Raw genomic sequence first — 26344 nt, 5'->3', positions numbered from 1 at the left:
TCTAGCAAGAAGGCTGTAGGCAGGAAAGACTGGATTCCGCAGGCGAGGGTGCTGGCCTCACCAAGAGCCAGGGTGAGGCCCCAGCCGGTGTCCCCCTCCCCAATTCCCCCAGGGGGGCGGAGCAGGAAGGGGGGGAGGTGCACACCGGCCCCCAGCCCAGGCCAAGACCGGCACCCCAGCGCCGCTGCCCGGCCCCCACCGGCCACGGTGGCCTTTCCGAAGGGCTGGGCGGGAAACTTCACTTCCTCTCGCGGCCTCTGCCACAGCCCGTCCCACACGCTGGCGTTCTGAGTCAGAGACCCAGTCGCCACAGGGCTGGGGACTTCACCGCCGGGCTCTGGTTTCCGGCCTGCAGCTTGGGGATGTCGAGTCTCTGGGGGCTGGGGAGGGGTCGTCAGGGGCCGGCGCGCTGCGCTGGGGGGCGACTGCGACCTGGGGAGCCCGAGTGGCACCGCGGTCCCCGCCCCGCCCCGCCCCCGCCGCGCGCTCCCGGGCTGTCACTTCAGGGGGCGGGCCCGGCCCAGCCAGCGCTGCGCAGCCATTGGCCGGGGTAGGTGGCCCCGCGGCCGGGCGGGCCGGGAGGGGATGAATGGAGCCGGAGCCGGCGGCGAGCAGCCGCCAGAGCGCGAGGCGCGGCGCGGCGGCCGGGTGTCGGGAAGGTGAGTGCTCCGGGGGCGGGGGGGGGGGGGCGCGGGCGCGGAGCTCGGGGCGCCATCGCTGGGCGCCGCCCGGGCGCGCCGGCCCCGGCCTGCTGACGTAAGGAGCGCGGCAGGTGCCCGCTGACGCCGGGCGGGGGCCAGCGGGCTCGAGGTGGCGCCGGCGCCAGCGGGGCGGGACGCGGGGCACGGGCGCTGCGCCCCACGGCCCGGCTGCCTCTGGGAAAGCCGAGGGAAACGCGCCCCTGTCGCTGCCAGCTGCCCAGGAGGAGGCGGGCCACGGGGAGGGCAAGGCAGGGAGGGAGCGGCCAGGCTGGTGACCAGGGCAGGTGGCTGGGCGCGCACGCAGGCGCAGGCCCCGCGGGTCAGGGCAGGGGCAGACGCGCCTGCCCCGGGTGCGGAGCGGCGGCCGTCCCTCCACCTGCGGCGGATACGGCTGCGGCTGAGTCCAGGAGGAAATAGTCAAGCGCAGAAGTTTCTCGCGGGCAGCCGGGCTTTGTTCGCGCCACAGCTGCGCCGCAGACACCTCGCGGCGGGGGCGCGGGCGGAGCTTTCCCCGCGCGCGGGGCTTTGGGGCGAGCGCGTGGGGGCCACGCCGGCCGGGCCCTATCCTAGCCCCATCGCAGGCAGCCGGCGCAGAGCGGGGCTGGGGGACCCCGGCGCCCCCTGCGGGCAGACGGCGGGGGAGGATGGAAACGAGGATGCGGACCCGCTTTAGGCGCCGGGTGGGCACACCTGGCCCCAGCCCGGGAAGCCCAAGGCAGATGCCGGGCTTCCACCTGGCCCGCGGGAGCCGGCCCCGCGGACCAGAGTGGAGAGAGGCCGCTGGGGCCCTGCGGGGGTCCGCGGCCCGGGGGCAGAGACAGGCAGCGTGGGTGCGCTCCCTCGTGTGTGGGGAACTCGGTGGCGGGGCCTGTTCTTCTCCGGAGGCGCGGGGGCGCCTCAGTAGTTTTCCACCTCAAGGAACCAGCTTCCTAGTCCCTGCGCCTCTGTGCTTTTTGGAGCCCTGGTTCCCTCCGCCCAATCAGAAACTGGCTCCGCTCGGTGTACCCAGGTTCTGCTGTGGGATTTCTTTCGGTGCAGGGTGGGGCCGGTGGGGTTCAGAGGAGAGGAAGCCTCTGGTTTTAGCGGGTCTGTGTGTGACCCTGAGGGTACCGATAGTAGGAGCAGAGGAGGAGCTGTTCACTGAGCAGGTAGAGCGCCAGGCGCCCGAACCAAGTGCTTTGAGCATTATCTCGGGTAAGCCTGGAGACAACGGGTGAGGTAGCCGCTGTTGTTCCCATTTTACAGGTGAGTAGACCAAGGCACTAAGAGGTTTGGTGACTTGCCCATGGGCACACAGCTAGTATGTGGTGGAGAGGTTTTAATCCAGCTTTGGGTGATTCCAGACATTTTGCAGCTCTGTTCCTGGTGGGAGAAGACAACCCAGGTGAGCCAGGCCTGACACAGAGCAGTGTCCCAACAGGCGGGCCCACGGCTAAGGAGACTGGGGCGGTTGGCAGGGAGAGCCAACGCCTATGGGGTGCAGGGAGAGAGCCCGCACAGCCAGCTTTCCCAGGTGTCCAGCAGCAAGAGGACAGAAGGTCCTCTAGGTCGGACCCCCATGGCGGCTCCTGCCTCTGTCCTGCTTTCCTGCTGGGCAGGGCTGGTGGACACGACCTGGACATTTTTATGGGGCTACTTCCCTCCTGGGTGGCTCTGGCCTAATCCGCCCTGGGTGTGGCCCCTCAAGCCGGTCCCTGAGCAGGTGCCAACCAAGTCCCTCCCCACTCCGTGGTGAGGTTGCTGGGTGCCTGGAGCTTGGGCTTGATGATGGCCGAGTGAATGGAGGTCTGGGGCTGACGTTCTCCTTGTCAGAGCACCCAGTTCTGAGTGACTCCGCTCAGAGAGTCTGGCTCTCCCTGGTCTCCCATGGACCCTTGCCTTGATAAGCCGCCGATGCAGCCTGAGCTCTGGGTCTCCATCTGGCTTCCAAACGATCCAGAACTCTCCGGGAGTGTTAATCCAGTTCCCAGGTCAGCACTGCTGAGCCAGTAGCAATTCATAGCTTTGTGGACTCATGCTTACTGTGGCAGTTTTGGTCCCCAAGGCCTCCCCGTGGTCGTGGGTTGTGGGCAGGACCTGGAGCTCATGGTCGGAAGGGAGTGGGGCAGCTGGCCCAGCAGGTACCCGGAGGGCTCGCCCAACAGTACTTCTGCTTTCTCCTTTGTGGACAGAGACCACAGAACTACTCCCTCCTGAGCCATGTGGCCTCCTGTTTTCAGGCGTGGCAAAGAGCCCATTGTCTGCTTCTGGAAGGGGGTGGACAATAACCCTCAGAAGCTCCCAGCTGCTCTCGTTCTGGGGCACTGAGCTGCTCGTCTGGCCTCAGCGTGAGGGTGGTGGTGGGAGCCCACTTTAGGGCAGGGCCCCGTCTCCACCTTGGCAGGTAATCGGCAGGCCCATCAGGACCCCGCCCCTGTGAGCAGGAAGGAGGCACCAGCTCGGTCTCTGGTCACCAGGGCTCTTGTGTGTGGGTGGACCCTGGGTCCTGTTAGCAGGGGAAGAAACTGGCGGGCTGGACCCCGGTTCACCTCCCCATCTTGGCTGGTCATGGGGACTCTTCGTGCTACAGGCCTTTAGCCTGCTGTCCTCAGACACCCCTCATTTCCCCTTGGTGGCCATGGTGCAGCCCCTTCGCACCAGCACGACACAGAATTAGCCTCTCGAACCACATTTCTGGGGCCAGTGGACTCTTCTCACAAACCACATGCCTTTTGAACAAGCTGCTCACAGTGAGGCCAGGCGAGGCCCACTGAGGACCAAGCACGGGGTCCGGACAGTCACAGCCTCCTGGGCCGGGGGGCTTCTCACACATCCCCTCCACCCAGGGTGTGCACCTTCTCTCAGTGGCTTTTTCTCCAGGAAGCCTGGGGGTACCCAAGGTGTTGTTCCTCGGCCCGACACCTTTTAGGGCTTGGGATCGCTGGGCTGAGTGGCACCCCATTCCCACCCCACGCTTATGTGCGGTCTGAGCGTTTCGTCATGGTGGTCTGCCTCTCCGCAGATGCCCCGGGGCGGTGCTTGGACCCACGGGCCTACCCCGGCAGGCCCATCATGGGGCAGAGCCCGAGCGCTGGCACCTCAAACCCTGTGTGGGCCCTTCTGCAAGGCTGCATTTCCCATGAGCCCCGCGTGGTGCCCAGACCCGCTCGGAGGAGAGGGGCCCCCTCCCTCCTCCCCAGGACGGCACACTTCTGTGGAGTGGAGAAGCGCACGCGCCGAGAGGCCCACCACCTGCCCGAGGTCGGAGCAGCCGCCTGGCTGCAAACACAGCTTCTCTCCGTCCTCTCCATGGATCAAACGTTATGAGTTGGGAAGACGAGTAAACTTGTACTTGCCACACGTCTGCCTGCTGGTGGAGACCGGGTGGGGAGCAGAGAGTCCGTGCAGGACACCCCAAGGGACAGGGCCCCCGGCTCTCTCTCAGACAGTCCTTCATTGTTGGCCTCCACGTAAAGTGGCTGGCTTCCTGCCCACTCACCTCTGTGTGGTCACTAGGTTTGCAAATTCAGGACCCAGGCACTGCGGCAGCCACCCCAGATCCTGCCATCTGGTGTCTGCTCTAGACATGGCTTTGAGCCCCCTCTTCAACAGGTGAAAGTCCCCGCCACTCCCTCCGTCACAGGAAGAGACACCAGGATGGACCTAGGAGGCAAGAGAAGAGGTCTGCCTGAAAGACCTCCACGGGTCACAGAGGGAAGGACCCTGGGTCACGGGGGTTGGGGCAGGACCCAGGGTGTGAGGAGGGCGGGGGCAGGAGAAGGGCCGAGGACAGGGTGGGGACCCGTGGAGCCGGAGCTCAGGCAGGGGCTGACACGTGGGGTGTGGCACATGTCACGGTGACTCGGGCTGTGCCTGTCAACCTCAGAGCGACCAGGTGCAGTGAGAAGAGGACCTAGTGGCTGGAGCATAGAGAGGAAGGAGAAACGAAACCTGTGTGTGCCCCCAGGTGCCACATCCCCCGTGAGCGGGGTTCAGCATGGAGCCTGGGAGCGCCCGGCCCTAACGTGGAAGAGCGCTACTCACCCACCCCGGGCCTCGGGCCCCCCAGGGCATTTGCTGGGCCAGAGCCAGACTCTCCCCAGGGTCTGGCAGAGGAGGACCAGGTGCTGGCGCTGAGGCTTCCAGTACCGCGCTGGGTGACCTGGTGCCCCTCCCCCCGCAAGATCTGCAGACAGCCCTGCGCGAGCAGCTAAGGGGTAGGCACGCGGAGGTGGGCTTGGGAGCACGACTGCAGCCCTGGACTGAGACGAGGCCCGGGCCCTGAGACAGGGCTATGGGAGCCACCCACAGGGGCCGCTGGCTCCTCACACAGAAGCTGTTAGAGCCTATGGGTGGGGGTGGGGGAGGAGGAAGTGGAACCTGGATTTCTTGGAGCCTAGTGGCTCAGACTCTGAGACGTGCGGCTGACAGCCAGGCCAGTGTAGACCTGTGGTCTCGTCCTGAGTGAGCCCGCAGGCGTGCACGCGGACGTGCACACACACACGTGAGTGCTCACACCCACCCCTGCCCCTCCCACCGCAGCCCCAGGTGCGGAGCGTCTGGCCTGAGGCTCCAGGGTACACATTATCCCGCCGCTAATCCTGGGCGCCTAATCCCAAAGGGCTCCTCTCCCCGTGCGAACAGACGGAGGGCTCCTGGCCGTGGTGGGGAGACACCCAAGGACCAGGGACAGGCCTGGAGGGTGAGATAAAGTCCCCACCACAGCGGGCTCCCTGGGAAGGAGCTGGAGGAAGAGGACGTTCGGTCTGCTCCTCTCAGGACTGGAAAGCCATCCAGGGTTTCCACAGAGCAGCTCGCAGCCTCAGATGTTCCCCACGAGGGGGAGGGCAGCAGAGTGCAGGGAGGGGCCACCCGGCGTGTGAGCGGGCACCCCAGACAGAGCCCCCAGTCCATGCTAATCACAGGGGGAGGGGGCTCCTTCCTGCTGCCGGCGCTCCCACGGAGGCTTTGTCCCTCATCCTGGGGCAGCACCCCTGGCTCTGGGGTGGGAGGACCCACCCCTGGGACTGGTGCAAGGCTAAGGGCTCGGCCACGACCAGGCCCACGTAATGCTTATGAACGGTGATGGTGGCAGGCGCCCTGGCCCTGAAGCCCTCCTGGGCCCCCGCAGGCCAGCTCCCAGCTGCATGCCTCTCGCCTCTGCTGGCTCCCCGCCGTCCGTGCTGTTCTCATGTGTAGCTGGGGCCGTTTGTAGCCGGCTCTAATGTGACTTCCCCGGGCATAGGGGGCTGGGAGCTCCTCACGGATAGGACAGTGTCTTGGCAGTCCCCAAACCCCACTGCCCGGCACAGGCCTCGCAGACAGCAGGTGTTGGTGTGAAACTGCCTGCGGTATCACTCAGGATTCTCCAGAGAAACAGCCAAGAGGAGAGAGAAAGATATATTTTTATGTATACCTTTTTATATATTATTTGTATATTATATATGCATATGCATATTTATATATAGACTTAATTATGTTTGTATATTACATATTAGATAAAGATTTATTATTAGAAACTCGGCCCATGCAATTACGGCACTTGGCAAGGCCCGAGTCTGCCGTGGGCGGGCTGGAAACTGGTGAGAGGAGAGGTGGAGGTGTGGTTCTGGCCTGAAGCTGAGGGCCGGCAGGGCAGGCTCAAGGACTAGGAAGAACAACGTCCCAGTTCAAAGGTAGCCAGGCAGGAGAGGTTCAGGGAAGGGCTAGCCCTTTCGCTCTATTCAGGGGTTCAACTGATTGGACGAGGCCCACCAGCCTTGAGTCCACCAATTCAAATACTCGTCTTCTAGAAACACCCTTGCAAACGCGCCTGGGATACTTGGCCGATGGGACACCTGCTGGCCCGCCAGACTGACGGGCGGAACCCGCCGTCATGCTGCATCAGGCAGCAGCTCCGGGTGGAGGAGGGGGAGGGGTCGCCAGGAGTGAGAGGCCCTGGGGATCTCATCGGTGAGGGTACCTGTGGACGGTACCTGGAGCCCCCGAGGGGTGGGGGCAGCCTCTCGGCCTTGTCTCCTGCTAAGTGCTCTCTCTGAGCCTCAGCTCCCCGTCGGCCCGCCTCCTGTCTGCCACGCACTCCTGTCCTCTGCCGTCCAGCTGCGTTGCCCGGCCCCCAGCTCCAGCACCTCAGCGCCAGCTGAACGTGACGTGGGTCCCCACGGAAGGTGCCCACGCCTCAGCTCTGCAGGCAGGCCTCATCAGCAGGTGGAGAGCAGGCACACATTTTGTTCAGACCGGTTCCCGGTGGACAGGCTCACAAGGCTCCAGGAGAAAGCACCGTGGGGCCCGGTCCTCCTCGGAGGGGCCAGTTTGCCTCCACATGGCGTGTCGCTGGGTCCTCCAGCCCCTGGCACCTTCTCCCCAGCTTGCCCGCAGGGGCCCAAGATACAAACAAAAGTCAGTAGCCACAGAGCTACCGGCCTTAATGTGGGTCAGCTGACACCGCCTGGGCCACCGGCATGAAGGGCAGCCGTGAAGTCACCTTCTCCTGGCTGACCACACTGACCACACTCAGCTCTGCCCATCTCGGGAGCAGATCCTGGAAAGAAAGTGCCCATGAGCGACCTGGGTCACACCCCCATATTCCAGCAGCATTGCCCACAAGGGAGCCAATGACCAGGAGAACGAGATGGAGCAGCTCTGTGCCCGTTCGACCTGCACCTCCCATCTGCGCCGCTGGGCCCGGCCACTGTGGCCACGGTGCTCTCGTGCAGTGCTGCTGGCTTCCCTGCAGGCCAGTCGCACTGCAGGCCTCTACAGTGCGATGGTGGGCCTCGGGCACACGTCCAGAGCTGTCTCCGGCACCCCACGCACATACCGGTGCCCAGATCGGCCCGAGATCCTGGTGCAAACTCGGAAATATCCCTTGGAAGTCCCAGGATACTCAGGGCCATCCTGGTGGCTGGAGACTCCAGGTGTCACAGGTCCCCAGACGCACTCAGGCTCCAGCCAGTGGATGGAGGGGACGATTCCAGGCACTTCCCGCTGCTTCCTCACACGGTAGCCCAGCCTCCCCCTGTCTGATCAAGAGCCTTGGTGAGGGTGAGAGCCTTCCAGACAGCGCAGGAAACCTGGGGCAGAACTCCAGGCGTGAGAAAAGTCGGCAGAGGCTCTGTGTCAGCGTGCCCCCTCAGCGCGCGGACAGCAAGGGGCGGCGGGGCGTGCCGCAGCTGGGGGAGGGCTCCCTGGAGGAGGCTCACGGGCCCTCAGCTCGGAGTGCTGCCCTCCAATTCTTATGTGCGGGCGGCGGCCACCAGTGGGTCATCTGGCTAATACCCCAGATTGGATTTTCAATTTGCTAATTTAAATAATGTGATGTGTATGATTTGGCTTGAGCTTCCCATGTTCACGGCCAAGATCCGCAACTGTTGGTTCAGGGAAACCTGCGCCACTGACCTGGAGCTCCATGTTGCTGTTCTCCTGTGGCTTTGGTTTCAAAAGGGAGAGCTCTTCCCTTGTGGCCCCCCCTAATCACAAAAGCTAGCTCTCCCGCCACCTCCTGAGCCAGGCTGTGGGCCTCGTCCTCCGTCACCTGCCCCCGCATCTCTCCTGCAGAGGCCAGGCCCAGGGCTACAGCCCAGCGAGCGAGGCAAGCCCAGAGCTGAGGCAGCAGGTGTCTGATGGCGCCCTGGGTCTTGATCACTTATTGGGGATACCGACCCATGCATCATTCCCGAGGGCCCGATACTGACCTTTCACTCCCCGCAGGCTGCTGGGGGCCTCCCTGAGCTCCCGTGGCCCCCCGGCCCCGTCCCAGCTGGTGGCCCCGCATCGTGTTTGTGCAAAGGTGTGGATGGCTGTGTGTGTACACATGTGCGTGCATCTAGGGGAAAACACACCAGGGCTCCAGTCAGCACACGGCGGCCCCTGGACCTTGGAATTTGGGGTAACGTCGAGCCTTCGTGGCGTTTCTCCGTGCGCCGATTCAGCGGCCTGTCTGAGCTGTGGGGCCGGGAGGTGGAGGCTCACATGGGCGGCTGTCTTCTGCGAGGCTCTGCCGTGGTCCGCGTGCAGGCGTTGCGTGTGCCGGAGGTGGTCTCCGCGACCACTGGCTCCAGCAGCCGGGCCGCCGTGCGTGTGGAGCTGCTGTCCATTCGAGCTCGGGAGCTGGCCCTCCTGGCTCTGCTCGTACTCAAGCCGGGCCTGCTGGCCTCACAGCTCTGTAAATAACGTGCTGGCCCTCGCGGCCGCCACGGGGAAGACTGCAGTGGAATTTTGCGGGACATGCACAGCCTCGGAGCACGGCTGCAGATAGCCTGGGGTACCCGTGTCCACAGTGAGCAGCCAGCTCCGGGCATGAATGACCAGTCACGGTTCTTTCACTACGGTGTTGGCGGGATGGCCGTGAGGCACACACGGGGTCCTTTAACTCAGCGGCCACCTCCCCTCAGGCCTGTGGCCTCCTGGAAACCGGGCCACACGTGACAGCGCCTGGCATCCCCAGGGGCTGCTCACTTTCCCACGGCTGCCTTAACCAATTCCACAAAGCGGGGGCTTAAAGCGACAGAACTTTATTTTCTCCCGGCTCTGCGGGCCACAGTCTGAAATCAGGGTGTCGGCGGGACCGCGCTCCCTCTGGAGACTCTGGCAAGGGTCCTTCCCGCCTCTTCCAGCTCCTGCCCCGTCCCCGGCTTCCTTGTGGCTATGTCTGTGCAGCTCGGCCTCTGTTGTCGCGTGACTTCTCTGTGTCTTGTCTTCTAAGGACACTTGTCACTGGATGAGGACTCACCCCAATCCAGATGACCTCATCTCAAACCATTAATCACATCGGCAAAGACACTTTTTTCCAAATAAGGTCGCAGTGTCTGGGTGCACCTGTCTTTCGGGGAGACCACCATTCGCCCCCCTCCAGGCCCCCAGTGCAGGGCCCAACAAAGCCGGCTCCATACTCGGCGGCTGAAGGAGCCTCTGACAACAGAATCCGACGGCGGGAGCCTCTCCCCGCGTCCACCCGACACCCTCAGCTCCGTGCGTGGGGGGCGGGGGCAGGGCGTCCCTGTGGGCTGGGAACCTGGGTCTGAGGACACTGCAGGGTCCCGAGTCACCACTAACGGGGCCCCAGCCCTGGGTGAGGCCGGCAGGCAGCTCCCCAAGCCTCCGAGCACAAGCCTGTGGTGTTTGCGTGCCTCCCACGGCCTGAGGCTCCCGGAAACCGCCGCACTTCAGACTCCCGGGCCTCGGACTACCAAGCGGCCCAGCCCAAAAGGTGAAGGGCGTGTGTCAGTGCTTGATGGTCTTAGTGCTGGGAGCAGGAAGCCTGAGAGGGAGGTGTGGCTGCGAGGGACGACCTGCTCCAGGCCTCTGTCCTTGCTGGCGGACAGTGTTCTCACGGGCTGCCCGCCTGTGTGAGCCCCTGTGCCCAGGTCTCCCCTTTCTCTACGACCCCAGTCACGGTGAATAGGGGCCCACGCTGACGGCCTCAGTCACCTCTCTAAAGCCGCTGTGTCCTAACACCCTCACGTCTGAGGTGCTGGGGTGACGGCTCCAACACGTCTCCTCTGGGGGCACACAGCTCAGCCCATAACCAGTGGGAAGTGCAGTGGGGTTTGCAGAAGACCCTCGGTGGAGGTGGCCCAGGAGCAGCTCGGCTGCAGTAACGTTGGATGCTTCCTCCCACAGCGCATGCGAGCGTTGATCTCCGGCGGGAGAACCAGCCGCGCGTCCGGTGCCGCCCGGAGTCCCAGCAGCCTGGGGCGTGCGGAAGCAGCCGCGTACCCACAGTAGGTGCTGCGCTTTCGGACGGGGGGGGGGGGCCGGGAGCCTCGCGAAGCAGGATTGCCCGACCCCAGCCCAGCCCCCTTGGGGTCGGGGGGAAGCAAGGGCCCAGGTAGGGACACAGGGCTGGACTGGGGAGCAGCAGACAGAGGGAGTGTTGGCGCTTTTCTTCCTAACTTGCCCACGTTGCTGCACACGTCTCGTGGTGACGTCTTGAAAACCTGCCGTGGCAGCGAGCACAGCGGCACAGAGCAGGCCACGCCAGCATGGCTGCCCTCCTGCAGGGCTCGACCCTGCTCTGACCCCCTCCCTCGCTGCCCTCCAAACACTGGACTAAAATGACTGCTGGGAGGCTGTGAGTTTAAGGAGGAACTGAGGCTGGACAGCGCGGAGACCGTGTCCACACGGGGCGGTCCCTCCAGAGGCAGCACAGCTCACGCCGGCCGAGCAGAGGCCGCGGGGGCAGGGTGGTCAGGGTGGTCCTCGACCATGGCCTCGTCCAGGGGTGTGGGTCCGGCACGCAGGAGGGGGCTGGGCCGGGAGGGTCAGCCCCATCAGACTGGGGAGCGGGCCACAGAGCCATCGGCCGCCCCAAGGGACCAGGCATGGTCAGGGGCATTCTCGCCGAGATGTCAGTGTGTTCGAGGGTCCATGTAAGTTTTCTAACCAGAAGCTCTTCTTGCAGAACGAACCCGCCCCTGGAGTACGGTGCGGCGGCTTCCGTAGCTGCCCCTGGCGCCCCCTGGGCGGCCATGCCTCAGCACTCGGTGGGGGACAAGCCCTTGGTCTCCGTGCCGCAGCTGGTCTTCCCAAGCCCACCCTCGGCCACGGATGGCGGGTGCAGCCACACGCCCTCCAGCAGGCGGGCATCCCTCGGCTCGCCCCTGAGCCATGGCGCCCTGTGTTCCGCCGCACACAGCCCCCTGGACTCCTGCAGCCAGCCGCTGTGCCCACCGCACGCTGAGAAGCATGGCCCCCGGGCCGCCCCCCAGATGCACTACGTGGCAGCCGGGCCACAGAGCGTGGCGTGTGGCTGGCGGGCCTTCGCGCCCAAGTGCCTGCAGGCCTTCAACACGCCCAGGGGCTTCCTGGCCTTCCTGTGCGCGGCGGCCTTCCTGCAGGGCATGACCGTGAACGGCTTCATCAACACGGTCATCACGTCCATCGAGCGCCGCTACGACCTGCACAGCTACCAGAGCGGCCTCATTGCCAGCGCCTACGACGTGGCCGCCTGCCTGTGTCTCACCTTCGTCAGCTACTTCGGGGGCAACGGGCACAAGCCCCGCTGGCTGGGCTGGGGCGTGCTGGTCATGGGCGCGGGCTCGCTGGTGTTCGCACTGCCCCACTTCACCGCGGGCGCCTACGAGGTGGAGGGGGCCGAGGGCGTCGGGACGTGCGGGGCCAACCGCAGCGTGGCGTGCAGGGACAGCGCCTCGGGCCTGTCCGGCTACCGGCTGGTCTTCATGCTGGGCCAGTTCCTCCACGGCGTCGGCGCCACGCCCCTCTACACGTTGGGCGTCACCTTCCTGGACGAGAACGTCAAGTCCAGCTACTCGCCTGTCTACATCGGTGAGTGGGGCCGCCGGGGGCACGGGGCGGGCGTGGCCACGCCCTTCCTCGTTGGCCACTCGTGGTCACGGGCGAGGGCGCAGGTGAGCGCGGGCCTTCCTCCGGGGCTGGGGTCGGCCAGGCGCTGCCCCACTGCCCGCAGGGGCTGGGCTCAAGCCTCATGCTCCCGCTGACATCCCCACGTTTACGGTGCTGAGATTTCTGGGTTTCAACCTCGTGCTCCCCACTTCCCCGCGTCCCTCCTGCCAGGCCAGGCTTTCCCAGGGAAAGGCGCTCAGGGACATTTGAGAGAGACTGGCTGGCGCTCCAGGGCTGGCCGGACCTTGTCCGCTGACTCCGGCCTCCTCCTCTCCACCTTGGGCTCTGTCCCTCTAAGTCGCTCAGTGGTGCCGACCCAGGGCGGCTGGGGTCCCCTCACTCCAGCGAGGCGCCAGTGGGCCCGTGGGGCTGAGTGGAGGCACCCTCATCCCACAAAACGAAGCCCTCGGGATCTTGGCCCTCTCGGGGGAGGAAGAGTCCACATGCTCCTGCGTTTGGCTTTGACCAAAGAACTGTGAAAGCACTCTCAAAACTTGACAGCAGGGGGCCTGGGTGGCTCCGTCGGTTGAGCGCCTGGCTCTTGATCTCAGCTCCGGTGTCGATCGATCTCAGGGTTGTGAGTTCAAGCCCTGCGTCGGCCCCTCACTGGGTGTGGAGCCTGCTTTAAAAAATAAAATAAAATAGAATAAGTAAATAAAGATAAAAAGTTGACAGCAGCCCGATCTCGGACACGGGGGGGCCACGTAGATGCGCTGTGCTGTGGGGGCAGAGGGCACAGAAGTGCGGAGTGGGGGGCTCTTCGCGGGGGGCGACGCGAGCCCCACAGGGCGGCGAGGGGCCAGGTGCGGCCGCGGCTCCACAGCTCCGCCTCTCTCCGCAGCCGTCTTCTACACGGCAGCCATCCTCGGCCCTGCTGCTGGTTACCTGCTCGGAGGAGCCTTGCTCAACATTTACACAGAAGTCGGCCGCCGGTGAGCTCCCGGGCTCCCCCTGCCCCTGGGGAACAGCACGCCACGGCAGGGGCGGGGAGGGGGGGCGACCGGGGTCCTGGGGGGTGGTCCCCTGAGTGCGGGCCTGGGGGCGGGGACAGTGTGCGGGGAGGGGGCAGCTCCCCGGAGCCAGGCGACACCAGGCCACTGTTTCTCTGACGCCCTTTGCGGAACGGACAGCGGATTTTCGTGCTGCCGTGTGGTTCTTGTGTGGGGTTTTCTGCACCAAGGGGGTCTCCGCTGATGCCAGTTGGGTGTCCTAAATTCAACCCAGTTCTGACAGACTTCCCAGCCCCAGGAGACCCCCGAGTCAGACGCCAGCCTCGGGTGCTGGGTCCCCTGCTTCCGTCCTGCCCGGCTACAAATCGGTGGTTCCGCGACCCCGTCCTCGGGCGTGATAACCGCTAGAACGGCTCACAGACCTCGGGAAGGCGCTTCACTCGCTCGATTGCCAGTTTATTAAAAGGATTACGAGCCTGGAGCCGCCGGCTGGAAGAGTCGCGAGGGCAAGCGTGGGAGCGGGTGCGGGTTTCCATGCTGGGCAGCGAGTCACCCCCACACCCCGCAGCCACCGCCTGGAGGCCCTCCAAGCCCCCGGTTAAGGTTTTCACGGACTAGCGTGCAGAAGGACGCCCGGCGTGGGTGCCCTGAATGCGTGTGGACAGGACGCTGACCCCACACGCTCTCCCCGCAGGACGGAGCTGACCACCGAGAGCCCTCTGTGGGTCGGTGCCTGGTGGGTGGGCTTCCTGGGCGCGGGAGCTGCCGCCTTCCTCATCGCCATCCCCATCCTCGGCTACCCCCGGCAGCTGCCAGGTGGGTGCGTCATTCTCTCCTCATCCGGGCTGGGGAGAGCCTGGGAAAGTCTGGGCCCGTCACCTGCTGGGGGGCCCACATCCTGCAGGCCCGGCCTGGCCCCTGTGCTGCTGACACAGGCACCGTCCTGCCCGTGGCTTCTCCCCGTCAGAGGCACGCAGGAGGGGCTTGTGGCAGCCGGAGCGTGCGCCCCTTCTGACTCCTTCCGTTCCCTCAGTCCCACGGTGTGTCCTGCCGCTGGCTCTCCCACCTCCCTCCTCTCTGCCAGCTGGTCAGCGGTCACCGTGCTGCAGCCCCGTACCCCATCTGTCCCCACGCCCTCCATCCAGGGGACCTTCCCACACCTGGGAGTGGGGCGAGGCCTCAAGCAGAGCCCTTGGTCCCTGGCTCTCCTGACATCTGTGTCCTTCCAGGCTCCCAACGCTACGTGGTGATGAGAGTGTCAGAAACACAGCAGCTAAAGGACAGCGGTCACAAGGCGGCCAGCAACCCTGACTTCGGGAAAACCATCAGAGATCTGCCCCTGTAAGGACCTGATGGGGGGTGGTGTGTGCCTCTCGCCTGTGTCCGTGTGTCCTGAGGACCCTTGGGGGTTCCCACACATGCTGCTCCTTGACCCCAAGCTAGGAGAGTCCATGTGGCCCCTCCAGGGCCATGTGGCCAGCGCACAACCCCTCAACCTCCCTCATGACCCAGGTGCTTCAGGTCTCGGCCCCAGAACTAGGAGACTAAGTATCAGCACCCAGAGCCCTTGGGCCTGGAGCTGCGGAGCGCTGGTCGCGATGGAGGGCCAGGACCCCAGCCCCTCCCTCCACTGTGCCCTCTGACCGTTGGACTAAGTGGCACCTGCATGGGCTCCAGGCTCGCGCCTCCTCTGTGCCTCGAGGTCGCTGAGGACCCTGGGAGGAGCGGGATTGTCTCCGGCCCTCTGCCCTCACTGCCCTGCACCAGCCCCTCCTCCTGTGCTCCCCTCTTTCTCCTTGTGTGTGAGCTGGCCTGGCTTTGTGCTCTTTACACAGTATTGGGACGAAAAGATCCCTGGCCTGCTCTGGTCTCAGAGAGCACGACCTCTTCACAGGGACGGGGCATTCCACAGGGGCCTCTGCCGGGAATGGGAAAGGAGACCGCTGGATGGTCGTCAGCCTGGGTCCTCGGCCTCACTGAGCTCCCACCTGCCCCTCCCAGACCCTGGGGCCTGAGCCAGGAATGGCCGTGTCTAACTGGCCTTATGGGGCTGGGAGCTATTAGTGGCGGGAAGGAGTCCCTGTTGCCGGTCTTCACCGCTGGAAGGATGAAGGGGTATCAGGGTCAAAGGTGGCCTCTGGGGAAGCCCCCGGGCCGTCCACTGTCCGTTGCTTTGTTTCCCCATGGAGGGGAAACACGGCTGTCATGCTAAGGGGGGGGGGGGGCGGCCCCCTGACCCATTTAGGGCTCTCTGTTCTCCTGCTTCCCACTTCCTGTGAGACCCCCAAAGCGCTGCCCACTCCTGAGGGTGCCCCCGAAGCAGGCTGAGCCGAACTTCCATTCTGTGCGCGCGCTAGGGACCCAGCACGTCAGCAGCACTGGGGCAGTGGCCGAGAGGAGGGTTGCGTCCGGGCTTAGCTCCCCAAATCCTGGAGCTGTGACCTCTGTTACGAGCACGACCAGTTCTCTGAGCAAATTCAACACAAGGATCTCAGCAGAGCAGCCTACAGCCTGGGATTAAGAAACGCACAAGTCTGCACACCACGGGCGAGGGTGGCCTCCTCTCCAGGCCTAGCCGAGTGCCCCAAGGCCTGGGCGGGTCTGAGCAGGGCCCAGGGAGGGGACCAGCCGGGCCCAGGGCATCTCCCCACCTGAGAGGCCGACAGAGGAGGTCCGGGGGAGGGGCAGGTGCAGAACCCAGCCGAGCGCCCGCCCGTCGGCAGGCACTCAGAGGGCATCGTCTTCCCCTCGTGAACGTGGGACCCGAGTAACGAGCCAAAGAGAATCGTGTTCAGTCTTCAGGCTTGAAAGTCAATTGTGTTGTGAACCAGGGTGGGGAATGGCGCCTGGGAGTCTGAGGCGCCGTGAGCCGAGGGGAGTGTCTGCCTTCTCTCCCTCCCGGCCGCCTGCTCCAGGCCCTGGTGCAGAGGCCGCACTGCACGTTCCGAAGTCCCAAAATCCAGTTTATTGTCGGCCTGTGTCCTCTAACGGCAGAGCATTTGAGTGTCCAGGTGTTGGCAGCTGCTGTGACGTGCTCAGAGATGTGAGCCCCCGGCTGGCGCGGGGATGACCAGCGGCATCTGTGCGAGCTAGGCCTCCGGGGCTGGGGCTCCCGTGTAGACAGCAGCTCTGAGCGGCAGACTGGAGAATGCCAGCCCAGGAGGGCTCTTCACAGCCGCCCCCCACGGCAGTCGGACGGTGGCCCTTTCCTGCCAGCACCTGCTTTCTCACAGGCGCAGGAGGGGGCGGGTCCGTCCTGCCAGGACCTGGGGCTGCCGCGAAAACTCTGCCCCCGGCCCACCCCACTCACCAGCCCCGGGGCCAGGGACAGCCACGGCCCTGAAACCTCGGTGCCCGGTGGCTGGATGGCTGGGGACGGCTCGGGGAATCGGGACACGCAGGCGGTAGAGCCTCACGTGGGGGCGACGGGCTGCCCCACACAGGCTGAGCCTCGTCACCTCCGGACCCCCCGTGGCTGCAGTTCCTGTATGCTTTCCGCTCTGACCCCTCCCGTCAGCAGCCCTGTGAACGCAGTTGGTTCTGTGCCACTCGTGACACTTAGCGGGCAGGTAGGGTCGGGCGTGTAATCAGCACACGGGCACTAGCCGTGCTCGGCCTGAACCCCTAACGAGACGCAGAACCCAGTTCAGCCAGAGCGAGTGGCCCTCAAAGAAACTGCTCATCCCAGTGGCAGGCAGTGTGGGGCAGGCTCGGTGTCCAGCCCGTCCCTCGGCGGAGACACAGGGGGACAGCAGCCAGAGCCCACGCCCGACACCCACAGAGTTGGCCGTAGTGAGACCGGAGGCCAAGTGTCCCCGAGGGCCCTGCAGGGCTCCCACTCCCAGTCCTCAGAGGGGAAGTAAGGCTGGCTTCACTGGGGAATCAGCCGGCCAGGTCCGGTGGGGCCGATGCCAAGACACTCCCTCGGGACCCGGCAGCACCACCCCCGCCAAGTACGCACCCAGAGAAACTGGGGGGCCAGCCACGCCCACCCAGAGCCTCCTTGGAGAGGCCCCCCTGTCCCCCCTTCTCCAGGGCTGGTGGTTGAGAAGGGACCCCACCTCCCGCTGCCCATTCCCCTTCTGTGGGGGCCTGGCCAGTCCTGGGCTTAGGGACAGCACCTTCCCCAGCCCCCGGCTCCTGGTTCAGGCCAGCTGCCCCCCAGGTGACTGAAGGGTGCCATGGGCGCTCAGGGTCTCCCTGTGCTGGAGAGGGGAAGGCTCTGAAAAGGCTCTTCCCCGGTTTACCAGCAGTCTTTCCCGGAGCTTGTTCTCCACCAGCCGAAGCCCAGCCTCACACCCTCTCTTGGTTTCTCTGGGAAGGACATGGAGCGACTGCAACACACCAGTCCACTCCCCATCCCTCCCTCCCCTCTCAGACCTGGGGCTCTGTGTACTCAGGTGGGGGACCGTGGCCCCAGGAACAGCGCTTTTGCATACCCAGCTAGGGCCCACTCTGACCCTCTGTCTCTTCTCTCCCCCATCCAGCTCCATCTGGCTCCTCCTGAAAAACCCCACATTCATCCTGCTCTGTCTGGCCGGGGCCACGGAGGCCACGCTCATCGCCGGCATGTCCACCTTTGGCCCCAAGTTTCTGGAGTCCCAGTTCAGCCTGAGCGCCTCGGAAGCTGCCACCTTGTTTGGTGAGAAAACTCGCTGAATCTTGAGGGTCCTCTGACTTTTTGTGAGTTCTCAGATGAGTGGGGGGTCTTTGGAGTATCTCTGAGACGTCCAAACTGCTGCTGTGCACGTGAGGGTTCGCGGGGCACGTGGTCCCTCAGGGAAGACCCCGGGAACAGGTGTGGGGCTGTTTGTCAATGTCGCGATATGGGTCCGATGCTCCTTGCCGAGAGGTGGGGAGCGCTGACCACAGCGTGCTGGCCAGTTCTCTCGGTGGACCCCTCCTGGTGGGGATGCGCCCTAGCTGGGAGGGTCCGGGTGGGCCCAGCTCCTCTGTGCTGCCTGCTGCCCACCCAGAACCTGGGCCTTCATCATCCCTGGCTTACTGCAGGAAGGGTTTGGGTGGCGGTGCCCCCCTGAGCACCTGGACGCTCGAGCTTGGCCATGCCCGTGAGCCAGGTGGCTGGTGTCCCAGGATTTCATGGGACCATGAGGTTGGGGTCCCTGGGCCTGCCTGACCAGAGCCATTCTGTGGCCAGAGGCGAGTCAGCCCGCTGAGGAGAATGAGGGGGCCCTCCTTGGGCCCTCCTGCTGCTGTCCACACCAGGCAGGAGGGGTGTGTGAGTGGTCACCCGACGTGGGGTCAATGCCAGGCAGGGTCCATGCCAGACGTGGGTGGACCCTAGCTGGAGGGGTCAACGCCGTGTGTGAAAGGTGGGGTGCATCTGGGTGGCACATGGGTCAATGCAGGCTGCGCCCCAGCCCTCAGGGGTCTGTCCCCGGCACGGGGCTTGGGTGTTCGATTAGGTACCCCATCCCCCCTTATCTAATGCCACCAGACACCCCTCCTTGCCTGGCCTCTCAGCTGACCTCCCATGCCCAGGCCTCTATCCACAACTGCCTCCCCTTCCCCAAAGTGGCCCCTCTCCCTGTGCCGACACCCCCCCCCGAAGAGCTGCATCCTCTGGGGCCCCAGGCTTAACCGCAAAGGTGTAAGGGGCCCACGCCAGAACCGGCCTTGGTCAGTGCTGGGAACACCGAGCCCCACGCGCACCTGCACTTTGTCCTGGGACAGCCTGGGAACCCTCATCCCACCTCCATATGAAATGGCCCTGGTCACGGGTTTCTCCAAAAGGGGCTCACAGTTGGACCCAGCAGAAGCCATGGCGGCCCAGGGGAGCACACTGGGGGCCTCCCCATCAGGGGGCAGGGCCATTGACCTCTCCTCCTCCCAGGCCCACCCTGCCCATGCGTCCTTCCACCTCTGGGCAGCCGTGTGTCCTTCCTGAAGGCCCCTGGACCCAGGCTGCCCCAGCAGCCCCCTGACCCATGGCCGAACACTCAGGTCAGAGCCAAGCACTGCCACATGGACAGACAGATGGCTCTGGGCCCCAGTCTCCCACCTGTAGCGTGGAGATGAGAAGACCCAGTGGGTTGCCGGCCCCACCCCTGCGCTCCTAGGGACCGCGCTGAGCCCCTCCCTCTTGCAGGGTACCTGGTGGTGCCGGCGGGCGGCGGGGGAACGTTTCTGGGCGGCTTCCTCGTGAACAAGTTCAAGCTCCGTGGCGCAGGCATCATTAAGTTGTGTCTGCTCTGCACCCTGACCAGCCTGCTGGCCGTCTTCGTGTTCTTCATCCACTGCCCCAACGTGCCCATGGCGGGCGTGACAGCCAACTACAGCGGCAGGTAAGCCGGCGGCGCCTGGATGGACGGGAGACCTCCAGCGCCCCCGTCGGGGGCCCCAGTGGCCCCGGGGATGGGGAAGGTGGGGTTGACCCTCGGTCACTGTCTGGAGAGGGTCGGAGCAGCAAGACACCAGCTCGTGGTCACTCACAGACAGCCCAGTGTCGGCCCTTAAGAAGCCCCAGGCTCCGCTTCAGCCCTGAGCCCAATGTTCTCATCTGGAAAATGAGACCATGATCACCCAGCTCCTCTCCACGTGTGGACGTGGAAAGTGGCCCAGGGTCAGCTCTCACATGTCACTGCATCATGGCGACGTGAGAGCAAAGGCCTCCAATGGCAGGTGGCGAGTGTCTAAGGCAGGTGCCAACCGCCTGCTCCTGGGCCGACAGGGCCCCTCCCGGGGTTCTCCGTGGAGCTGACAGGTCCCGATCCAGAGCTCGAAGATGCCGTGATGGCGCGGTCCTCTGACGGGGTTGGTGGGGAGGGGACAGGCGACGCTGCCGTGGTCCCGCCATGAGGGCTCTGCCACCACGGGCAGGAGGCGGGAGCTGGTCCTGGGGCCGGCTCCAGGCCATTGTGCTGAGGGCGAGCAGGAAGGACCGATGACGGTACAGAGTTTTCCATTTGAGCGGAAAAGAGAAGAGATCGTGTGCGTCTGTGAGCGTTGCCGTGTGGGCACACACGATCCGTGCAAATGTGCGGCCGCAACCTGAGGGGCTGGCGCCCTGGCGGAGGGCTGTGGCCCCCATCCTCTCGGCACTTCTGTGTTCTGAGCCTGTGCACACATTGCCTCTCCAATAACCGAGTCAGGGGAGCATGGCACACACGGTCGGGGAGCAGAACAGGGCGTGCGGTGCGTGGCGTGGGAGTTTCCAACGATCCTGCGAGTGGGAGGCACCTTCCTCGGGTGGAGCAGACGTGGCCGCTGGGGCCGAGTCCTGCGGCTGGGCGCTCCCCCCGCCCCCCGGCGCTGGCCCCGGTCCCACCGCCACCTCGTCTCCGGCCCACAGCCTCCTGCCCGAAGGCCACCTGGAGCTGACGGCCACCTGCAACGCCCAGTGCGCCTGCAGGCCCGAGCAGTACAGCCCCGTGTGCGGCTCCGACGGCCTCACGTACTACTCTCCCTGCCACGCGGGCTGCCACGGGGAGGCTGCGCCTGGCACGGGCGGCCAGAAGGTGAGTGCGGCTGCTGCCCTCGTGCCGTGCGCGCCCTGCACTGGGGGGCCCCCGTCCCTTCCTCCTGTAATCAGCGCTGTCATTGCGCCCCTCAGGTGTACCGAGACTGTAGCTGTGTCCCTCAGAATTTTTCCTCTGGTTCTGGCCATGCTACCGCAGGGAAATGCACTTCAACTTGTCAAAGAAAGCCCCTCCTTCTGGTTTTCATATTCGTTGTAATTCTCTTTACATTCCTCAGCAGCATTCCTGCGCTGACGGCAACGTTACGGTAAGCCCCGGGCCTGGGTTTCGCTCAGGTCCAGCGCCGTCCCTTGCAGCGCGCTGCGGCGGAGCCCTGCAGACCCTGCAGGGTACGTGCTGGGCCCCTGGAGCGCTGCGGCAGCAACGGGCTAACTGCCTCTGTGAGGTGCTTGCCACCTGGGGAGGCGGTGATGCAGCCTGGGGCTTGGCCAGGACCTGGCTGCTGGCGTGGGGTGTGACGTGGCGGACGCCACACTCTCCTGGCCGCTGACGCTGCTGTCTTCCATTTCAGGTGTGTCTGTGACCGGCAGAGATCCTTTGCGCTGGGAATCCAGTGGATTGTGGTTAGGACTCTAGGTACTGTGCCCTGGGTGGCATGGTGGCATGGTACAGTTGTGTAGTATGTTCACTGCACAAGGGCACCCGGCAGAAATCTCACCTGGCTGGTGTGCATCCCGGCACAGCTTGCGCCCGCGTTGGGGAAGGATGCCATTCCTGAACAGTCCACTAGAGGGACCCGTGGTCATTTATTCGCCCAGAGGGTGGCTTTTCCTTGTTAGCACAAAGGGTGTCAGAAGTCACGGAGATTCCCCGGCCTGACGCCAGGTCCCCCCAGAAAGGAACACTGATGTTCACTTTGCACCCCCTGAGATCACCAGTGACCAACACCACCGTTCTGAGAACCCGCACAGTCTGGGTCTTGGCGCTGCCCCTGCTCCCCCCCGCCCTGCCTGCCCTGTGCAGGCCGGGGCACCGTGCCGGGTGCTGACTGAGCCTCTCTCTGCAGGGGGCATCCCAGGGCCCATCGCCTTTGGCTGGGTGATTGACAAGGCGTGCCTGCTCTGGCAGGACCAGTGTGGCCAGCAGGGCTCCTGCTTCGTGTACCAGAACTCGGCCATGAGCCGGTACATGCTTACCTCCGGGCTGGTGTACAAGGTGGGTGAGGCGGCACTTGCCCCGCGCGGGAGGGAGGGAGCCCCAGAGTCGGCTCCGAAAGGCTGAGCATCTTCTCCAGCTAGCTCAGCGGTCCAGGCGCTCCACGGGGGCCCTCACAGCTCAGACCCTCCACTGGACCCTGGTGGCCCAGTGTCCAGGAGCAGCGTCCTTTCCAAGTTAGAGCCGTCGGGGTCGGGCCGGTGATGCTGCGATGGCCTCAGAGCCCCAGGGCCTCCAAGCCCAGCCGCTGGGGGTGCCTCTGGCACCCCGCCTGCCCAGGCCTTCACACTGCAGCTCGGCCGCTGGGCCTGGGGCTCTGGTCAGCTGGGGTTTTGCAGAAATGAAAACCAGCTCCTTTCTGTGAGCGTGGGTTCTGACAGGCCTGTTCCTGTCGGGGCCGGGTCGGCCTGATGGATCCATGCACCAGCAGCACCCTCTTCTTCCAGCCTTGCTGTGCCCAGGGCGCTGCCCCCTCCCCTAGCCCAACCCGTTAGGAGAAACTTCCTGCTGGACCACTTGGCTCACGTTGCGTGGGAAGAAGCACAGTATTTATAGTTTGAATTTTGCCTGATTGGAGGAAAAGGCACAAAACCTTCACAATGACATGAAATCCTGGGGCGTCTGTGAGAGGGTTCTGATTCCCTTCTCTGGGTGGGGTGCTCCGGGATTCCACCTCTTGCCTTGAGTTTTTCTGGAAGGGCCGGAGGTTGGAGGGTCCTCGGCCTGGGTTTACCTCCGCAACGGCTTAGCGTAAAAAGAGCCGGTGTGAGCAGGGATTGGGAGGCCCTGGAGGTCAGCGCCGGTCAGCTGTAGAGACACGCCCTTTCCAGGGCTTCTGTGTCCTACGGTCCCTCTGCCCAGAGCAGCTGGCCCGTGCGGGGACGTCTGTCTGCCCGGACCACCACCCCCGGCGTCGGCACGATGGTTAGGAGCGCGTCTAAGGACACGGTTAGTTTTAGCGGGAGGAGCAGACAGGTTCCAAACGCGTCCCATTCGGTCACCGTCCCGAAGTGGAAACGCTTCGGGCCCGTCAGGCCGGGGGTGTTCCTGCTAACGCAGCATTTACACGTCAAAATGCACGCGTGTCTCCAGAGCCCAGCTGGCGGGCCCAGTGTCCTCCCCGAGGCCGCGTGGGGGCCCTGCGGGCCGTGAGGTCCATGCCGCTGGCTGCGGGGTGCGGCCTCCGTAGCGCCGAGCAAGGACCACAAACCAGGAGGCTTAAAACTGCAGACACTTAGGTTTTCCTCGGCTCTAGACGCCAGAGGCCCCAAATGCACGTGGGGCAGGCCGGTTCCCTCTGGGAGCTCTGCCAGGGGCCTGGGGCCTGCGTCTCCATTGCTGCCGCCGGGTCACATGGCCTCTCCCTGTGTCTCTAAAACTGCTTTCTCCTTGCTCGGGTAAGGACCCCCGGCATGGCAGGACGAGTTCATCTCGAGATCCTTAACTGAGTGACATCTGCAAAGACCTATTTTCAGCTGCAGGTTCTGGGGGTCAGGGCTGGCGTGTCTCTTTTGGGGGGACGCTGTTCAGCCCTGAAGCCCTCCACCTCCCCTGGGGCCTGGTTTTAGTCAAATGGTGTTTTTTGTTCCCTCACAAACAGTATTGGTGTCCACGCTAGGGTTCTGCAGGAAAGAAGGGTCTTCTCGCCGGAGCAGGGGTCCTCAGGGACCGGGGCCGGTGGGCAGCTCTGGGTGTGGTCCAGCGAGCGCCTCTTTCTCCCTAGGTGCTGGGTTTCCTGTTCTTCGCCACCGCCTGCCTCCTGTACAAACCACCCTCGGAGTCTCCCAACGGACTGGAAGCTTCTCTGCCCAGCCAGTCCTCGGCCTCCGACACCCCCATGGACCTCCGGGATGCCCCCACAGCCCTCCAGCTCCAGAGTGACGTCTGACGCCCTTCTGTCCACCCAGGGGCACTTCCTGAGACTCTGTCTGATTTCTCCCCAGAGGGGCTGACCCCTCGCCGGTTGATACCCCCGTGCTGAAGACCCTCCAGAAATCTCCCATTGGATCCGAGGGTCTCGAGCGGGCGGAGGACGCATGTGGGTCTCTGACACCAGGGAGAGAGAAAGCAAGGCACATCGACAATGGGTGCAGCTCCTTCCTGCCCCTGGGGACCAGGGTGATGGTCTCTCCGGCTCAGAGAGCACGAGGCCTAGCTGCCGTTCCCTTCCTGCTTCACACTCCATGAGTGGACATAGCCACACAGCACTGAATTCTCCTCGGGGGCCCCAAGAGCCCTGGACGCGTTAACAGCCGTGCTTTTAAAATGAACTACGCAATCCTGACTGTGCTGTTAGTGCTAGAAAGTGCAAAGCCACCTGCAGGCCTGGGTGTGGGGCCCGCAGCTTCCAGGAGGCCTGTCGGTTACAGTCCTGCCCGGGACCCTGGGGAGGGCCCGCCACCGCCCTCCACGCGCACACAGGTCTTTATGCACGGCCCCGTCGAAACCACTGGATGAAAGCAGAAGGCACTGCCCCCACCACCCCGAGGGGATGTCTGCGGGCCGTGCTTCTGAACGGTTCCGTTCACTGCATCCTGCGGACCAGCCTGCCCTGACTCCCGGTGTTTCCTCTGAGGACGGGAAGCAGGTGTGAGGCGGTCCCCAGGGGCGCGGTCCTGGTGAAGCCGCCTTCTCGGTGTTCAGAGCAGCAGCTGGACGGGAGCCGCGTGCATGAGCAGAATTTATGAATCAGTATGTTGCATAGACTTATTTATAGGATTTGTTTTTTACCCGATAGTGAGGGGCACGTCGTAACACGCTTAGCAAGCACGTGTGACTTGTACCGCGAGGCCAGCGGGACTTCATGGAATGTCTGTCGGCGGGTGTCCTCTGCTAAAATGATGTGTATATAAATATATTTTAATATTTAAAACCTATCTCTCTGTCCAATGTGTTTTGTTTCTATGAATTTGCAGAGTTCGATGGTTTCATACGTCCTTCCTGTGGGTTTCTGAGTTTGAGTCTCAAAGTTTGTGGCAGGCTGGCCCCGGATGAGCACTTTCTTGGCCCTGAACCCGCCTGGGCAGGCATCTCCCCTCCCCCATTGCGACCCCAGAGTCCAGCCCCCGGGTGGGTGGGCCTGAGTCCTCAGCCCAGGGCCCCACTTCCTGCCCTTTCCTGAATGACCCGACGTCAGGACTCAGACCAGGATGGCTGGACACAGAACTGGTGCTGGAGGAATGTGTGTGTGTGTGGGAGGTGGGGAGACCCAGCACTGCCTAGGTCGCTTTGCCCCGGGCGTCCGATCTGATGGAGCAGCGACCACGCTGGGCGATGGCCTGTCTGCGTCGCCCCTGGAGGGCCGGAACTTGGCCACCGTAGTGATCAGCGGACAAATGATCCAGTCCCCGGAGCTCCCAGCTGGAGGTTCTGAGCGGCACCAGGCCCCGAGTCCCTGCAATGCCCAGGGCAGGTGTCCTTCCTATCGGGGCACCTCTGCCTCCTTGTCCTGTGGGGATGGTCTGTGACAGCTGGAGGACCGAGGCCACAGGGGTCCTGGGGTGTGCCCTGCCTTCCCCTGGTTGAATTCAGGCCCCCCAGGCACCAGCTCTGGCTGTGACTTCTGACCCCAACTGCAGCCCCTCCCAGGTGGGCGCCAGGGACCCCAGAGTCCACAACTATGGCCGGTGGGCACCGGGGAGCCAGCTCAGAGGTGTCCTGGGGTCCAAGACCCCAGACAGGGCTCTCTCTTCCTTCCACTCCCACGTTTCTGTGAATGTGAGCAGGACGTCGGTCCCCCCTCGGACCCCGACCCGCCCACTTCCATTTGCCAGGACCAGGGGCCTGGTCCAAGTGCGGAGCAGGAACAAACAGGCTCCCTGGCCGTCGGGACCACACTTGAGAACTGAGCACTGCGGCATGCCAGACGCTGTGCTGAGCGGCAGGGAACAGGGGAGGCGCTGCCCGGAGAGCTCCCGGCAGCAAACCCAGGCCGGCCGGAGGGCAGCAGGGGCCTGGGACGGACAGCTCAGCCAGGGCGCTGGGGTTCACCCCGGGCGGTGCCCCCGATGCCCCCTCCTGGGGGGAGGCCCTCAGACCCCCTTCACGGGGAGGGGCCCCAGGCACCGGCTGCTTTTGGATCCCTTCCATCCTGTCTCTGCCCTTGGAAAGGGTCTAGACGGGAGTGGGTACTTCTTTCAGCTCAAACATTTTTTAAAGCAGCTTTATTGAAATAGGAATCACACCCCACGTCACTCACGCATTTAAAGCGCAACTCAGTGGGTTTTCGTCTATTCAGAGCCATACGACCATCCCTGCGAGCAGCTAGGACGTTTTCATTGTGGCAACAAGAACGCCCCCCTTTGCTGCCACCCCCAGCTCCCCCCCCCGCCCCCGGCAACCACGAATCCACGTTCCTCTCTAGCTGTCCGTTCGGGGCATTTGCTGTAGGGTGGACCATACATGATGTGGTCCTTCCGTGTCTGCTGCAGCCGCTGGGCTCCTCGACGCGGACTCTGTGTCCTGTCTAAGGTGGAAGCTAGTCCGCTGCGTGGGTGGACCCCTTGTGTGGGTTGTATTAGTTAAAGAGGAGACAGAGGTCCTTGGCCCCTCCCAGCCATTCCCAGGCTGAAACACAAAATCTGGACCACTTCGGTGCTGGAATCAGGATGATGTCCTCTAGCAGGACTCTGGCCACGAGCCACACGGCAGCGTTCGGAGGGGACACAGGCACGCTCTGCACACAGCCCCTGAACGC

General features: G+C 64.3%; 1 protein-coding gene across 1 annotated transcript; it reads left to right on the top strand.

Annotated features, from left to right (window-relative positions):
- The first annotated feature begins 599 nt into the window (after positions 1-599).
- On the top strand, positions 600-24522 carry SLCO4A1 (solute carrier organic anion transporter family member 4A1). The gene is made up of 13 exons (XM_026503871.4): positions 600-659; positions 10302-10402; positions 11083-11966; positions 12886-12976; positions 13689-13810; positions 14224-14335; positions 17482-17636; positions 19104-19299; positions 20307-20472; positions 20568-20740; positions 21005-21069; positions 21500-21648; positions 23372-24522. Exons 2-13 carry the CDS (start codon positions 10305-10307, stop codon positions 23534-23536), a joined length of 2376 nt encoding a protein of 791 aa, XP_026359656.3. The 5' UTR covers positions 600-659; positions 10302-10304; the 3' UTR covers positions 23537-24522.
- Positions 24523-26344: the final 1822 nt, after the last annotated feature.

Source organism: Ursus arctos, unplaced genomic scaffold (assembly GCF_023065955.2).
Source record: "Ursus arctos isolate Adak ecotype North America unplaced genomic scaffold, UrsArc2.0 scaffold_16, whole genome shotgun sequence".
Lineage (NCBI taxonomy): Eukaryota > Metazoa > Chordata > Mammalia > Carnivora > Ursidae > Ursus > Ursus arctos.
Note: the sequence above shows the minus strand (reverse complement) of the source record. Positions and strands in the feature narration are given on the sequence as shown.